Source organism: Drosophila mauritiana, chromosome X, assembly GCF_004382145.1.
Source record: "Drosophila mauritiana strain mau12 chromosome X, ASM438214v1, whole genome shotgun sequence".
NCBI lineage: Eukaryota > Metazoa > Arthropoda > Insecta > Diptera > Drosophilidae > Drosophila > Drosophila mauritiana.
Genome location: NC_046672.1, coordinates 1,973,599 through 1,990,662, shown reverse-complemented (window position 1 = coordinate 1,990,662; position 17,064 = coordinate 1,973,599). Strand labels below are relative to the sequence as shown.

The 17,064-nt window shown below is 47.7% G+C and overlaps 2 protein-coding genes across 2 annotated transcripts; one reads left to right on the top strand and one right to left on the bottom strand.

Moving 5' to 3' along the window:
- Window positions 1–166: 166 nt before the first annotated feature.
- LOC117146725 lies at window positions 167–10,514 on the bottom strand. The gene is given in 7 exon segments (XM_033313162.1): window positions 167–2,423; window positions 2,425–5,026; window positions 5,113–5,282; window positions 5,344–5,792; window positions 5,924–6,157; window positions 6,677–6,806; window positions 6,874–10,514. Coding segments are annotated over 7 exon segments (7,095 nt in total). The 5' UTR covers window positions 10,339–10,514; the 3' UTR covers window positions 167–2,378.
- A 4,868-nt stretch (window positions 10,515–15,382) lies between these two features.
- On the top strand, window positions 15,383–16,822 carry LOC117148706 (putative GPI-anchor transamidase). The gene is made up of 5 exons (XM_033316251.1): window positions 15,383–16,027; window positions 16,100–16,217; window positions 16,270–16,380; window positions 16,442–16,602; window positions 16,663–16,822. The coding sequence occupies exons 1-5, from the start codon at window positions 15,441–15,443 to the stop codon at window positions 16,751–16,753; spliced, it is 1,068 nt and encodes a 355-aa protein (XP_033172142.1). The 5' UTR covers window positions 15,383–15,440; the 3' UTR covers window positions 16,754–16,822.
- The last annotated feature ends 242 nt before the right edge of the window (window positions 16,823–17,064 follow it).

Here is a 17,064-nt window from a genome sequence, read left to right as displayed (position 1 = left end):
TATTTTCACATTTTCAGAACTAAAACTACAATCCATATACACCACTCACAGAACGAAAGATGAATAAAGCGATTTTTTGTGGATACTGTGTTTTCCTACAGGCAATGCTGACAGTTTTTCAAAAGAGGTTTCGGCCAGGGGTAGATAAGAAATAAAACCATCTTAATTCTGAGCTGGACATGGGTTTTTTTTTATTTATGATTCGTTGAAATTTTGATTCTTGGTAATCCTTTAAAAATAATTGCATAAATAAGTTGTAATTTTAAGATGTGTTTGGATCGAATGATCTATCAGCTACAAAGTACTACATAAACACAGCACAAACACACTACATTCACCCACAGGCACACGATTTCCATGCCGCTTTACAAAACCAGGTTCGATCAAGGCAATCTAAGTTCATCATGGTCATCAGAAGCTAGTCCTGCGAACTGCTCCCTTCCTCTTTCAGCTCCGATTCGCATCCGCACCAGTGCAACGACGTAGGACTTAAGCATTCCATTTGTTATACCCCTGCAGAGGCTTTATGAAACCAATAAATAATCATTCCACTGATTTGCTATTCTTACGTAATGTGTGAATGTATGAGGCTGCCATATTCAAAGCAATGAATTTGAAGCCAATTTGTTTACATCGGACAAGTATATTAAGCCTACAGCTTTTAATGATAAGTGGTCGTTTATAAGTGTTATTGGGAGATCATATGAGTTTTGCCCAACAGGGAAGACTGTACAGCTGAAGTAACTTTTAAGTGCTAAGAGGTATCATCTTGAAACAATAGATCACCATCGATCTATGTATATGTATATTTTCAGGGTTTTACTTGCTTACAACCGAAGGACCGGAAGCACATTTCCAAATTTCTGCAAGGGTATATAAACTTCGGCTTGCCAAAGTTTGTTTCCGTTCACGTTTCTTGTTTGGTTTGCATGATATCAATCAACTCCTGATTTTTAAATACATTTTCAATGTTTAACAACAACAATTGAATTCTCATATGTGTATAAATATATCTATGCTTAACAAACTAATTTACATTTGTATCTCTCGTCGTCTCTCTAAAATATCTAAATAGTATATCGTGTGTATATAAATCCATATTTGTAGATAGATATATATATATATATATATATATGCATTTGTCTATGCTGGGTGTTAAGTATATGTTTTATTGGTATATATGTCGAGAAAGCTTTCCAATTTGTCATTAAAAATAAGCAAATTAATTTCACTTCACTACCAACGATCTTGCTTTGCTTTAGGCAGCTACGATTTTAGAATTCCTTGGAATGGAACTTAGGCCACCAGAGGCACCGAGAACATCGATCAATTTGATTGCTTGTGGCTCACAATCGCGTTTCTTCTTAAGCTTTTAATTAAGATTTGCAGGGTTGAATTAGCGTTTTAGTTTGTATTTTATAGTTCTTGTATTTATCTGTCCATTCCATAAAATATTTACAGTTTTGGAATTAACTTTAGGTCCGTATAATTATCTTGATCTGTCAGTAACTGAGGCTGGGCTTGGAGTAACTTGTGAATTGGCTGTATAAATGGAAATACAAAATGTTTATAAATTAGGGATCTGCATCAAAAGAAACGTTCAATACGCAGGATTGGATTGTTATGTGCTACGTGGCATAGTGTGTGTGTGGTGGAAAAGCTCCTGGCATGATTAGGACTCATGCAAAACTGGGGCTGCGGGATCCTGTCTTCCCTTTCAGTTCAGCAGCAGCCTAAGGTTGGATTATAATCTTGGCCAAAATTCTTTTTGTGCTGCATTCTCTCTTAAATTACTTTGTGTGTGTGTGTTTTGGTGTAGCAGTTGATGTGTGTGTGTGTGTATCGAATTCGCTTATAAATCTATAAACCGTTTATCTGTAGCAATTTTGGTATCTATAATACACGAATCGCAAGTTTATATGCCCGTAAATCTAATTAAAAAAATATACTTTAAGACTAAAATTATAGAGTAGCATAGTTTAGAGTAAGGTGCATTGGTATCCCTAACTATCCATATCCGTATCCTAAATCGCATTCGCATCGGGAACTTCATCTGCTCCATCATGCATCTGTCGTATCGGCTAGAGTGCCTAACTAGTGCGTACTTATATTGTAATCGTATTCGTAACCATATCTCGTTTATACACAAACAACGTTATGTAATCTAAGAATTATCTTGGTTTCTCATCTGTTTCTTGTCTGTCCGTCCAATGTTTTTTTTAGTTTATCACTTATTCTACTGCAGCCATGGAATTGTGGAGTTTGTGATATCCATGGAGCCGCCGCTGGTCACCTCTTGTTCTGAAGATCGCCGCTGAAGCTGCTCGTCGCCTGCTTGTTGATCCTACTACTTCGCCGGGTTACCACCGGCGCTACGGCTAATGACCATGGCGCCCTCCTTCGCCGTCATCAGTCCTTGCCGGAGGAGCTGCTGCCCCCCATATCGCCACCGGTATTTCCACCCATCTGCTGCGGTATTACTGTCAAACTTTTGGGTATCTTTGACATGATAGCGTTGTCGATGAGTTTCTGCTGGTGCTGCTGCTGTTTGAGGGTAAATAGGCTTCCTGCTGATTTGTTGGCCGCTCCGGAGCTACTGGTTGCCGTGGCTGGTTTGGCCGTGAGATGTGGCAACTTGCTGGAGGAGCCCCCGGCACCCCCTCCGTTTCCATTCAGCAGATACTGGTTGGGATCAGGAAAGTTTTTCCACAGCCAGCAGCTGTTGCTGTTATCCAGCGTACTGGACAGCAACGGCTGCAAGTTGGGTGCCTGACTGCCAATCTGCGGATTAGTAAGTGGTGGCATCAGTAGTTTTTGCGTCATCCGGGCCAGTCGCACTCCACCTGGCTGCAAAGTGGGCAATTGTTGCTGCTGCTGTGGCTTCTGTTGCAGCTGCTGAAGCTGCTGTCGCGCCGTGTGTTGCTGGGCCAACTTCACCATGTTGGAGAAGGCAGCCGCCGATGCGGCGGAGTTCTGCTGCTGCTGGTGCGTTTGGCCCTGCTGCTGTTGCTGGTTCTGCGGCTTTGGCTTGGCGTTACTCTTGAGCAACTGGTCCCGCATCAGCTTTTCCCTTCGCAAGATGCACATGCGGTTGTAGTCGAAGATAGAGATGAGGTATGGCTTGCCACCTGACTGCACTTGCACCAGAGCGGGCAACCTTCGACCGTCGGCGGTTTGATAAAGAGCGTGTGACTTGTTCGGCACCTTGTGCTGATCCTCCAGCGGTATCAGCGTTGGCTTCCAGCTCTTGCTCTCGTGTCGCTCCTGGGCGGTTAAGGCGTCCGGCAGTATGACCACATTGGGCGGTGGTGGTCCACCCGCACTGCGGCTTCCTGCTGCTCCAGCGCCTGTTCCCGTTCCCGCTCCTGAAGGCCCTGCTCCAGATCGTGGAAGTTGAAGCCTCTTGCCCTGAAGAAAGCTGCTGGCCCCCGCTGCTGCTCCGCTAGTCTGCCGTCGATGCAAGCTGATTAGCTCTGGTGGAGAGCTGAGCAGTTGCGCCACATTAGATGGCTTCTGAGGACCACTAGTTCCCGCTCCTGATCCGACGACCTGCTGCTGTTGCATTGGAGGCTTTAGCTTGGACTGCAGGCCAAGCAAGGCGCTTGGTGGTACCGGTTCGCCCTGGCTACCGAGCTGCTTATTGGCAGGGTCAGAAATCTTTTGCTGTTTCTCAGGCTTATGGCATCCAGTTGGCTTGAAAGCCTGTGATTCGAAGGTTGTAAAGAACTGTTTAGATGCAGCAGTGGCGATGTTTACGTGGGGGGCAGTCGTTAACGGCACGAGTTCCACGGCCTTGTTCATGCCCAAGAGGTTGGTTTTAAGGATACTACGACTGTTGCTAACACCGCTACTTGCTGGCGCCAGTGGCGGTGCATCCTTGGACTGGACTGGTGCGACTGCTGTAACCTTAGTGACGGCCACTTCCTCCGGCGAGGAAATAGCGGACGAGGAGCTGGAAATGGACGTGGAGGATCCGCTGTTGCAAGAGAGCTGGGATTTGTCTTTGGGCCGGGCGATAATCGTCACCGCATTCGAGCTGAGCTGCTTAGTCAGCTTGTCCACCGAGGCTGTGCTAAGGCTTTCCAAGATTGTGTCCTCCTGCCTATTTGTCGACTCCCTTTCGCCCGCTCCTCCTGCCCCATCTTCGCCTTCATCGTCATCATTGAGCTCTACCAGCGGAATGACGGGATCAACCGACGCTTGCTGTTCGGAGGAAATGGATGCAGAGGAGGATGAATGGCTTGTCAAGGGTGTTGTGAGGGCGGTGGCCAGCACACTGGCACCCGTCGGTTGAGGAACCCCACTGCGTTTGCCGGAACCCGAAGAAGAAGGACTGCCTGCCATGCTAAATCCACCGCAGTGACCGTGATCAAACGAATTTAGCCGCTGGCGAACAGTCTCTGTGTAAACCGTGGCATTGGAGGAGGCATGCGGTGCCAGGACGAGATCTCCGTTTCGGTAGTACTTCTCCAATAGTATCAAGTGGCGCAGAAATGAGCTCTGATTTCCGTACGGCTTTTGCAACTCCTCCCAGAGGCGGCGCGTCGGCTCATCGTATTGTAGGAAAGTCTGCACTCGTGTCCAGCCCTCCGGCGTGCGCTGGCTGCTGCTGCATCCGAACGGCACCTTGAACTGCACACCCAGCTCTTCCTCGCCGTGGAAAAGTTCGCGCATGGAAATGTTCGGATTCCCTCGCAATACGTTAGAGATATCTGCCCCAGATCCGCTTCCTCCGGGACTTGCTGCAACAGCTCCTGCTCCCGCAGCTCCTGCCGCATCCACACCCACATTTTGCTGCAGAATGGCCTGCAGCTTGGACATTTGTTTGCTGGTGTCCAGGGCTGCAGTCGAAGAACTACTGGAGTTCGAGTCGGTAGGTCCATCATAGTCCGCTACCATGGGCATCTCGGTATCTTCGTGTCCGTCTGAGGTTGGCCTTTCTGCCTCTGTTGCATTAGGTGCATCTTCTTCATCCGCTTCGGACAGCTCATGACTGCCATCTTGCAGATTATGCACCTTGAGGAGCCTGTTGGGTAAAGAACGGAGAAACAAATCATGAGTAACAATCTTTTAGCTATATGGCAACCATCACATTGATAGACTGAAACCCACCTCTTTCTGTAGTTCTTCACGAATTCCGCCTTTTGTGCCTTGGTGCTGTCCGGTGGCTTTATCAAAAGGTTGGCAAAATAGCGACACAGCTTGCAGACTGCAGTGCCCATGCCAAGCTGAACTGGGATGCCCATCTCAGACAGCGCCTTTTCCAGTCGAATTGTGTCCTGCTGAAAGATGTTATACCATTATTAACATTAATCGGATTAGGAACACTATCAGTATACACACCGTGGTTATGTTGTACATATGGTTCTTGCCTAATCTACGCTTGCAAAGAACGCAGCCGGAAAATTGGATGACCGTGTTGTAATGTCCCTCACACAGCCCTACGTTCGACGAGCCTGCGGGAATCTCCAGGCTGAGCTGATACTTCTTCACTCTCTTGCGGATGCACTTGCGCCGCAGCGTGTGTCGTGCCGCTTCGACACAGTCCTTCACGCCACAGGATCGTTGCTGCACGGCCACAGCTGCCGTAGAACCAGCTTCGCCACCCGCTTCCGTAATGACGCCGCTGTCGCCAGCAAACTGTTTCTGTAGTGTAGATCCCGCCGCAGACCCCATTTCCAAGTGACCTGGAGCGGAAAGACGCTTCTTGTAGGATGGCACATTTGCCCGGCGGTCCACGTGTCGAAAACATGCGTCGCACAAGCAGTTATCCACAGTGAGCTTCTCCTCGTCTGCAAATGATAAGGAAACTAGCGAACATCAGAGGAGGTAGAGAAAAATATCAGCAATATTAAGAGGCTAGTTTAAGCTAGTTTGAGCAAATCTATATTCAAGTATTTGATCTTTCCGGCACTGTACTTACTGGCTAGGATCTTCTGCTGGCGCTCCACGGACTTTATTTGTCCAACATGGCAGGGGGTGTCATAGAGTCCAAACTTTCCGCTGCAGTAGTAGCACTGGTCTTCGCACAATCTCCCTGGGTGAAACTTAAACGAGGAGGCCTTTTCCGGAATGAGGATCTTCTCCTTTTCATCCTTTTTGACCATCTGGTAGAAGCCGTGGTCCGCCTGTCCCTGACTTTCCGAGTGGGACGAATCTAAAGGAGAATATGGCTAGTTAGGGCAATATACTCTTTGACCATTAGGCCAGCTCTTTCTTCCATCAGTGCGTTTGTGTCTGATTCTGTTCGTTGGTTTTGAGAATGGTTTAGAGAATGAAAGTGACGGTGCCATATGTACAGGTTCAGAATATGAAGATGGTGATATCTCCCGGATGGAGAAATTGAAATGAATGTGTACGAAGAGTGAGAGGAATATCAAACCGAACCAAATTTCCGAAAAGGAAGCCCTCTCTAAGTTGCTTAAAGCCCAGTAAGCGAAGCGTAATGGTGCACAATGCATTTTATATGACATTTTGTGATAAAACGAAAGTTTTAACAATGAAGTTGCAATGTCTTGAAAATAGTTCACCCTTGAGTTAAGGGAGTTGAGGGCATTTAATATAACAATTATATAACTGGGCTCCAATTGTTCGGTTTGATTTTCTAAAAGTGAACACAGCCAGATAGGCCAAGTGAAGCACACTATTTCGAATATAAGATCTGATCTATACGCACAGTACTGGAGCGCAGAGTTGCTACCGTGCAAGGCTACTGTCGAGTGGTGGTTGTTAGTTGAGCTGAAACGGTTATTAGTCTTGCGGCCGGGATTACCAGTAGTTACAACAAACTTTTTCGCACCTTCGTTCTGGAATGAAGAGAAAGACTAACGTTAGTCATCTGTTTAATAGGACAACCGTAACTCACTGCCTTACCTCGTTTTGAATGGTGTAGTAGGAGTCCTCGGCGTGGGCGCCATACTGATCGGCGGATCGATCCGCAGCACCGTGACCACGAGCCCGACCCTTCTGGAATGTCATCTTAAGCGACTGCCGGCGAACGCCAGCTCCTGCTCCCGCTCCTGAGCCCAAGGTCCCGCTTGATTTACGTGTGGCACTGCCCACCGAGGAGGAGGACGTGGAAGAAGCGGAAGAGGAGCCACAGCCCCCATGGATAACTGTACCAGTAGGCAGGCCGCCACTACCGCTCACTCCTCCGTTGCTGCTCCTGTTCAGCTTGATGACTGTCTTCAGAGTACCGCTGGATTCCACATGAGTGGCACTACCTCCTCCGCGCGCTCCTTGTCGCTTGTGCTGATGGTGGTGATGTTGCTGGAGCTGCATTTGCGCCTGGCGGGCCTGTGCCTCAAGCAGGCACTTGCGCCTCTGTTCAGCGGCCTGGTGCGTGAGTAGACCCAGGTTTTGTAAGTGAATTTCCTGTTCTTGACGAAGGTTTGGCACCAGCTGAACGTGCTCATCACAGACCGATTCCTGCTTGCCATTTGGTTTCTCATCCACTTTCATGTCATTGGTCAACAGCAGCCCAGGCTTCTGTTCGTCAACGATAACTGCAAGCGGTTTTTCCTCGTCATCATCCTCCTTGATGGCCAACTGAATATCTAGACCATCGGCAGCGGTGCTGGAAGCAGACGTGGACAAGTTCTCCTTGTTATCCTCGGGACCGCAGTCCGCTTCCATGGCCTCTTCTGCCAAGTGTTCAACTAACAGTTGATTTGTCTGGTCCTTAATGTCAATATAGGATTCCTCCACATCCATGTCCTCCATTTCGTCCGTAACCGACGGGTCCTTAAGAGGCTTACGTTTAACCGATTCATCGGCTTCTCCTATCTCATTTTTGGATACATCCTCGGGATGCTCAATTTCGACCTTTTGCTGACTTAATGCATTGCCGCTGGCATCTAGCACCCCTTCCTTCGCCAGCTCCGCCATAATCTCGTGCTCAAAGTCGTCGTATTCTCCTGTATGGAAGAACCCCACCTGGCCCTCCTTTTCCTCCGGTTGATCTGGTGTCTCATCACCATTGACTATGAGGGCGTCTTCAAGAAGCAGTTCAGGTTCATCGTTGCTCTCGTCCAGTCTGAGCTCACCTGGTTTGATTGAGCTATTTGAACAATTGTCTTCCTCTGCCTCTTCTATTATTTCTACTGCTTCAGTCGAAATATCAACAGGAACGTCAGTAAGAATTTCAGAAATGTCTTCAGCTTTAGGTTCTAATTTAGCAGAAGCCTTCTTTCCCGCCTTTGGCCCTGATTTCTTATCCTGCTCCTCTTTCTTTTTATCCTGCGACTTGGGAGTTGCCGGTTGATTCACCTCGCCGTCAACAGCCATCTCCACATCTGTTTCCGTGTCATTGTTACTAACCGTCTGAACGATTTCACCCAGCTCCGGATCCTTTTCAATGCCCAGATTGTTTTCCAGGAACTCAGGCTTCTTATAAAACTTTCGAACACTGACCGCACTGACGCCTTCACTTATCATCTCTGGACTAAGAGATGGAGCCTTCCCCGCATGTGCTGACACCTTGGTAGATTGCGTTTCGGATTGTGTTGGAGATTCCTCGACTGTTGCCGCCGGTGACTCCTTTGGTTTTACTTTGGAATCAGCGGGCTTAACATTGATTTCTGTGTCCACGGTAAGCGGTTCGGTGCAGGAATGACCATTGGCACTCGACGCACCAGAAGTAGAGGGCAGGCTTTCTGGCATCAAACTATCTTCGAAATCGGGCGTCAGCTTCTCCTGCTTGATATCTGCTGCGGCCATCAGCAAGTCGTCCATGGACGAGGCCATACTGTCCTTAGAGTCCTCATCCCCGGCGCCGCCCTGCGAGCTGGGTGCCAGCGAGCTGGCCGAGGCAGTCTTCCGTGTGCTGGAGCCGACTCGCCGCCGTTTCGGTGGCGCCGGTTCCTGGGCTACTGGCGTCAGGATACCCGGTGATCCCGCCTTGCTCAGCCGCGTTGCCCGCGTTGTGGTTGCAGGTGAAGAGGAGTTTCTGTTCTGCGGGCGCCCACGACCCCGTCGACTGCCCGGGATCGGAGCTGCCGTTGGCGCAGGTGTGGGTATGGGCGTGACTGTAGGAGAAATAGAACTGACCTCGTTGCCATCAACTGATTCCTGCTTAATGGGCACGGCAGTGGAGTCCTCCTCTGGTGCCTCAGCTTCCTCGGACTTCACCACTTCCACCTTGCTGTATTTCGTGCTGTTGTTGGTATCTGGGTCGGCTTCAACATCTTGGGATCGCTTTCGTTTTACCGCAGGCTCCAAGGGAGGAGCCACTACCACCGGCTTCTTCCGTCGACCGCGAGATGGAGGTGGTTGCTCTGTTATTGAGGAGGATGCAGCTACCAAAGACGCTGTGGAATTGGCTCCAACTGTAGAGGACTGGCGACGATTGCGCGTGACCCGCGTGTTAATCGCCTGCTCCTGGGCATGAGATTTACGTGTGACACGGTTACAGGTGGGTGTCACTGGTGCTATTGGCACCACTGGAGGAAGTGCTTCCTTGACCTTTTCCTTCTCCTTATCTATATCCTTATTTGCATCAATATCTTTTTCTTTTCCTCCATCTTTATCGGCAGCTTTGTCCTTCTCTGTATACTTTTCCTTCTCCGAAGATTTTTCTGTATCTGCAATTATTTCTGTCTCTGCTGATTTTTCCTTCTCTGCTTCCTGATCGGTTTCCCGCTCATCTCCCTTGTCTTTTGTGTCTTTGTGGTCTTTCTTGTCTGTGATTGGCAAGGATTCCAGTTCGTTGCCATCCCCGACATGCTGTTCCTTGACCTGGCTAGGCGTCACTCCACTTGCAGCTCGTGACTCTGATGCTGCGGCAGGCGCCTCCTCGGACTTGACTTCTTTGGCTTCTTTCAGATCCTTGATGGACTTTCGTCCGCGTATAACGGGCGCCAAAGATCGCTCCACGGAGCTCTTCCTTTGGCCACCCGATCCCGTTGGTTCCTCGGCGTCTAACGCTCCGTCGCCGACCTCACGTCTACTTGTCGTGGGCGAACTGATCAGAAGCAGTGGCGACGAGTGCCGGGTAACCCTCACGCTCTTGGCCGCCACTCCATCACTGGCGGTAGGCGTGACGGCTGGCGTAAGGGTTGGCGTAGGCGTGGACCTAGGCGTTTTGGAAACTGGATTCGATTCCAGCTCTTTTTCGCCTTCCAGCTCTGCTGTTACTGTTGGCTCCTCAGCGGGCTCCACTGACAAAGTTGAGGTGTGTGTTTTGCTTATGATGGACATCTCTTCGCCGACGCCCATTGCTGGCTCCTCGCTGCTGGCCGGAATCTCCACACTGGCATTGGCATTATCATCCAGGGGGGCAGCTGCTGCTGTGGTTTCTTCAGCTCCTCCAGAGCCTCCTGGCAGCTTCCGGCTAGACATTCTCGAGGGGCCCTGGGCAGCTGCTGCCGACGTTGCTGCTCCTATGATGGCCGCTCCCCCGACGCCTTCTGGCACTGCTGCTCCACCACCTCCTGTTGCTCCCTGCGATCCGATGCTGATTGTGTCCAGTTCGAGTCGCAGTGATTTGGTCCCATTGGTTGACTGTGATGTGAAGAATTACCTGCAAGGACGCGAAGAAGGAAAAAAAGAAAGTTACTAACTTGTATTACTAATCCGCCATGTGGGAATAACGTTCTAATTGGCAAAGCGAAAACTACTCAACCCAGAAGTAGGTTAAATTCTGCACTAGATTTAAAAAACAGAAATAGCCATTCTGGGATTCTTTTGCATCCTTCCAACTTTTTTTATAATGCTTTAAAATCGTTCTGGAAGACCAAAATATTTTCGTTATCTTCTAAATTCAAACTTGTTAAGTTAATGGAAATCCCATCCCCCCTGTAAAATCCCTGATAAGCATTGAACATTTTGATAAGCCTTTGGATTGCTAAGTCATAATGTATATGCTCACTTAGATAAATCGAATTTTTAGTTGTAACTCAACTTTATTGCACACTGTGTTTGTGTTGCACTTTGTGTTTTCTCCAAACTAATCAACTATAAAGTCGATCCAATCCAACTATAAGACTTTAAAGATTTTCAAAGGACTTTTAGCACCAAACTTCGGTATAACTGCTAATCTGAACCGATGCGAAACTCTAAGCGAATATCTATGTGGTAAACTTAGTTTTATGGCCCTGGCTTTCACCTGGCCGAAAGTAAGCCGTTCTCTCAGCCCCTTTCAGCTCATTCAATCCCCAGGACAATCCGATCCGATCCGTTCACTCGATTCCGATTCAGAGTCCAGTAAAACGCGACTAGAACATTAAACATGCTTTTGCGGTTGCCAGAAAGCCCCCTCTTCTCCTTGCCATCCACTGTCCAGCTCCGTTGCCCCTCTTTTCTATCGCTGCTGAAAACAAGTTTTGGCAGCAGCTGGGAGCTGCGAGAATGCGAGGAAACCGAAACGAGAAGAGAGCAGAGGAGACGAGTGGCGTGTAGAGTAGAGGAGAGAAGGGCAGAGTCGGAAGAAGCAGCAACTGGGCAAAGCGGAGAAGAGAAGCTGAAGAGTCGATGAGATGTTGAATAATCCTCAAATTGGTTAAGTATCCTGCTTCTGCTGTTGCCGCTGGTCCTCCTTCTTCGTCTTCTTTCTCCGCTTCTTCTTGGCCTGACGATCAGAGTGGCTTTTCGCTTATGATTTTAATTTTGATTCTGACATGCGCCATTTTAGTGCGAGAGCGAGATTTCAGATTGCAGTTCGCACCGGCGAAGAAAAGCGGAAAACTCACACGGACACGACACGCACACCAACAACTATCATAACTGTCACAGAGACGACAGCAACAAAGCAGGCGAAAAAAGGAAGTGAAAGAGAATGGCAAATAACAAAATGAAGACTCCGCTGTCGTATCGATGTGTGTACATGCACACAGATATACCACCAAGTAGAACTCACACAAACGCACGGCACAGTGTGCAAAAACGCCGCGATTGTAAACACGGGCAGACAGTCAGATGGACGGAACGGAAGAAGCGGAGTAGCAAAGCGAACGGAAACTGGCAGCAGTTTTCACTAGGCGGAAAAGTTGCCAAAGAATTGGCAGAGTTGCCATCCCCTTCGTGCGCTAGGCAAGGGGGGTATTCGTGGAAACTCCTCTCTTCCGCAGAGCTGCAGCAAAAACCGCAAGGGACGGCTAGGAGGGAACAGCGAGGCGACACGAGACGGGACGAAGAACCAGAACAGTGGGGCACACAGCACACAAAAATGGGTGGCAGTGACGTACAAGCACACCCAAAGCGAGCGCACACAGGCACGAGCAGCGCACAGGCACACGCACACTCACTCACACACACTCCAACACAAACAGCCACAGCGAGCACAGAAAATTTCTTTTTCACTAGGTTTTCGCAAAAATACGAACGCGAGCATTAATAAACGAACGCCTGCCGTTTTCTCATTTGGCAGTACGGCGAGTACACCTTTTCACCAGGCACTTTGCACACAAAACACAAACAAGCGAGTTGGCGAGGAAAACCCTTTGCATGGCTTTTCTTTTCGTTTTCGTTTTCTTTTCCTTTCTGTTCCTTTCATTCCTCGCCTTGCCTTACTTTTCCGCAGGTACTCACCGAATAGCAACAAACAAAAAAAAATAATAATAAAATAAAATGCAGAACCCGAACAAGAGTTGTGAACGCAAACACGGTGCGAAGCGAAATAACGAGCCAAGATGAAGAGCAAAAGAGCGACGCTCGGCCCGACGACGCAAAACCTCAATTCGCCGCAACTCGCCGCGACTCTTCGCCGCACGAAGAGATACCCGGTTTGCTTTCAGATTTGGCTTGGCGTGCATGCAACCCTGCTTGTGGGCGGCGGGGAGGGCTGTCAGTCCTGTCGCCGCCAGGATGTATTCCTCGTCTCCATCATGAGTGCAAAGGAGTTGCATTCGGATAGTTTTGACTAATTCAACTTTTCATTTATTACTGTTCCCTTGTGAATGCTTTTGAAATGAATAATTTTCATATATTGCATATCCAATGAAACTAAATATTTGTATACAGATTTGATTTATGGAAGTCATATTAAAAAACATTATTAAATTGCGCGTAAATTGAAACATATGCTGGGCGCAATGTTTGCATATCAGCTTCTATAAATAATGGGACAATGTTGCAATTTGTACAATAAACATTGAAATTCCAACTGACAATTTTCATACATGCACTTAAAGAAACGAAGCTGCTCAAGCACTTGTGCACGCTCGATAAATATAATTCTTATAAAAATTGTTTTGCACACATTGTAACAAAAGGATAGACATTACCACTTGAGATTTTTCGCAGCTCTGTTTTTGTAGGGCAGTAAACAGGTCGACATGCGTTTCGCCCGGTGTACGTGTTGTTTTTGGCAAATGTTTGTTCTCTCTTTTCGCCGCGACGTCGGCTGTTGTTGTTGCTGCTGATGCGTCTTTTGTTGCGTCGGCAAAAAGCAAAAAAGGACTCGGCAATAACATGTCTTTGAATCGGGGGTGGTAATTGGGAAAAGGGAAGAAGCGAGCGCCACCAGCGAGCGCCAGACTTGCCCTACTCCTTTTCGGTTTTCCTCCGCATTTTCCCTGCTTTTCCTCAACTTGTGATGCTGTGGCGTAGGTTGTTGCACGTTTCACCAGCTGCCATTTCCCAAAAGGGAGGGTGGCAGGCGGCTGGATCTGAATCCTGCAAGTGTCAGGCGACGTCCTTAGCCCAACTCCCACCCGCTCTCAAGGGTTCTCCCGTTTATCCAGTTTTCCACCCGCCCAAGGACCATTGCGATTATGTAGATGCCGACATTTGTATGCTCATATGTACATACATACATATGTATATATTTACGTGTAACTGGGTTAAAGGCAAGGGCCTTAATTGCTGGGGAAATGAGGGAAAATCAATAGCTTTATGCATGGTTCTTCCGCCCGCTTTCCATTTGGCCGCTTCTGGAGGGGCTGGAAAACCGATTTTCCCGAACTGGGTCAAGTGCGTGGCCAGGACTTCCATTTCCGTCGCCACTGACATCACCAACTAGTAACCAAGGCCATTGCGATCGATTATCCTAGTTGCTTGCCCGCCCTGGCGTCTTTCTTGCCTCTCCCCTTTGATCCTGACTAAGATTGGGTGAATCTTGCGATTCTTAAACTAGTTTTGCGCCACGGAAATGCTTTCGCACGACGCCCACTTGAATAATTCCACCTAGAAAACGATTTTTCTTTGCGGGCGCACATCTACATGCACATCTACATTGGCAGCCGCACACACACGCTTTGTGTGTTTTGTGTTGTGTGTGGCTGCGTCGAAGGCAATTGGAAAACGTAATGGCCGACAAAACGAAAACGCCACGCAGCAAAGAAGAAGCAGCGATAGGCGAAGTGCGCAAAGAGCAATCGGCGATAGATGGATAAAAAGAAAACTTCCGGCAGCCCCGAAGCTCAACAAAAAGAACGTAGCTGCCGACTACAGTAAAATGAAAGGCACACATACAGCAAACACACACATATGAACATGAAAACCCACGTGAATTAGAGAGCGGCAGAGAGCGACAGAGAGAGAAAAAGATCGCGGCGAATTGGCTGAGTTTTTAGAAGCCCCGTATTTGTTGTCGTCTTGCCACGATTTTCCCCATTTTCCCAGATGTGCGGCTGAATATGCGTGTGTGAGTGCCCCGCAATTCGCAGACGGCAAGAAAACAGTTAAATTCCACACGCAAACAAGGCTTTCACGATGGCCTCTCACACACGCACACTGGCGCACTCATTTTGCGCTCTTCGCCGTTGCCACGCTCTTCATCGGTCTCCTCTTTTCGTCATTGCAGCGTCATTCGTTTTCGTTTCGAATGGCCGCCATATTGCTTTAGTATTTTCTGACGCTTTTTTCGCCCCATTTGCGCATTTCAACCAGCTATTTTCCGTCCTCATTCGATCGTACTCGACAGGTCCTAACTGTTTTATGTTTGAAATGAGTCGTTTCGTGGCATTTTGGGGAAGAAATTAAAGGTGGAAATTGGCCCATTAGCATTGGCACTTCCCCTGCCCCCTCTTCCAACCCTTCGTCAACCTGCTTGATTCGGCATCTAGGGTGCCCGTTTTCTTCCATTTTTTTTTCTGTGCAGAATTATTGGTAAGGGTATTCCCTAAAAGGCTTATTGCTGACTAAATTGCACCTGCTAACTGGTTAACCGCTGCGTTAAAAATTTGTCGTGAATCCAATTTAAACAAGAAAAACTCGTAAAAAAAAGACTAACAAATAAATGTTGGGAGCCTATTTAAACAATTTTAACAATAAAAATTCGTGAAGAACTTTGCTGTGCCTTAAGAAATTTACAAGACCACTCTAGACTTACTATGAGGATCCCTTCCCAATAATTTCGTACAGTGTATGCAGAGTATATATAGTTAAAATAAGTATATATAAAGTATAGGCGGTCACACTGCTCACAGCTGTTATCTCTGCGTGCTATCGAGCTGTCGATACTCGAAGGCGTTGTTTATGTATCGGTCTATCGTTCTGTAGAAATGTTTAATATTATGCTTGTTAAATTTGTTGTCATCTATGCCCTGATCCTCGCCAGCTGTCGGGTGGAGGCAGATGACACCTCGGTGTTGCCGGAGGGCTTTGTGGACGCCGCCCAGCGCTCCACACATACGAACAACTGGGCGGTGCTGGTGGACGCATCGAGATTCTGGTTCAACTACCGGCATGTGGCCAATGTGCTGTCTATCTACCGTTCGGTTAAGAGACTGGGCATTCCTGACTCCCAGATCATACTGATGATCGCCGACGACATGGCCTGCAATGCACGGAACCCACGGCCCGGTCAAGTGTACAATAACGCCAACCAGCACATCAATGTGTACGGAGACGATGTAGAGGTGGATTACCGCGGCTACGAGGTGACAGTGGAGAACTTTGTGCGTCTGCTGACCGGGCGTACCCAGAACGGCACGGCGCGCTCGAAGAAGCTGCTCTCGGACGCGGGCAGCAATGTGCTCATCTACCTAACCGGCCACGGCGGCGATGGATTCCTCAAGTTCCAGGACTCCGAAGAGATAACCAGCCAGGAGTTGGCCGACGGAATCCAACAGATGTGGGAGAAGAAGCGGTGCGACTGAATTTACTAAAAGAGTTCTTATAAAAGACCTTCCCTTTTCTTATAATCTTATCATTTCATCAGGTACAATGAGCTGTTCTTCATGGTGGACACTTGCCAAGCAGCTTCGCTCTATGAGAAGTTCACCTCGCCGAATGTCCTGGCGGTGGCTAGCAGTCTTGTTGGCGAGGATTCGTTATCGGTAAGATTCTGAAAGAAAGCAATTTTCTTTATACTTGACTTGCAACCTTCAGCACCATGTGGATCCATCGATTGGAGTCTACATGATAGACCGGTACACCTACTACGCCTTGGAGTTCCTGGAGAAGGTGCAGCCCTTTAGCAAACGGACCATAGGCGAATTTGTGAGTGTCCTTAAGACTCTTAAGCAATACCAATAATTCAGAATCTGCAATTTTAAAACAGCTGCAAGTTTGCCCCAAGAGAGTGTGCATTTCGACAGTGGGAGTACGCAAGGATCTGTACCGCCGGGATCCGCACAAGGTGCCCATCACAGACTTCTTTGGAGCCATACGTCCCACACGGGTATCCACCGATCGCATCAATGTGACCTTGGCCAATGAGGAGTAAGTACCGGCCTCCACCCTCCTCCAAGTCAGAACCTTACTAACTCTCAGCCTACACAGTGATTTCATTTTCGACAAAGATAAGATGGTGACCAAAAAGCCCTTCAAAATCGTGATGGAGTCACAGTTTCCTTCCGAGCTTTTTAAATAGACTGGATAACTTAATATGATTCATGTGATAATATTAATTTTATTCGTAAATACATCATTTCATTATTAATACATGTGTAATTTATTAAATTTATATGTGATCTCGAATCGTGCTTTAAAAATTCTCAATTACGGGCTTAGTTTGTTTTAGTTATCCTTTGTTATATTTGCTAACATTTCATTTTCATTTCATTATCATTTGCGGTTCTCTTGCCGTTTGTGTTTCCGTCTCTTATGCATTACATTAATATATCATTTAAATTATTATTTTTGGTTACCACTACATCAAACGTTCACTAATCAATCAATCAA

Excerpts from the sequence above, each read along its gene's own strand:
- LOC117148706 (XM_033316251.1), top strand. The coding sequence starts at position 15,441 with ATGTTTAATATTATGCTTGTTAAATTTGTTGTCATCTATGCCCTGATC. Across the intron at positions 16,028-16,099 it reads CAGATGTGGGAGAAGAAGCG|GTACAATGAGCTGTTCTTCA; the intron begins GTGCGACTGAAT and ends TCATTTCATCAG. Across the intron at positions 16,603-16,662 it reads GTGACCTTGGCCAATGAGGA|TGATTTCATTTTCGACAAAG; the intron begins GTAAGTACCGGC and ends CAGCCTACACAG.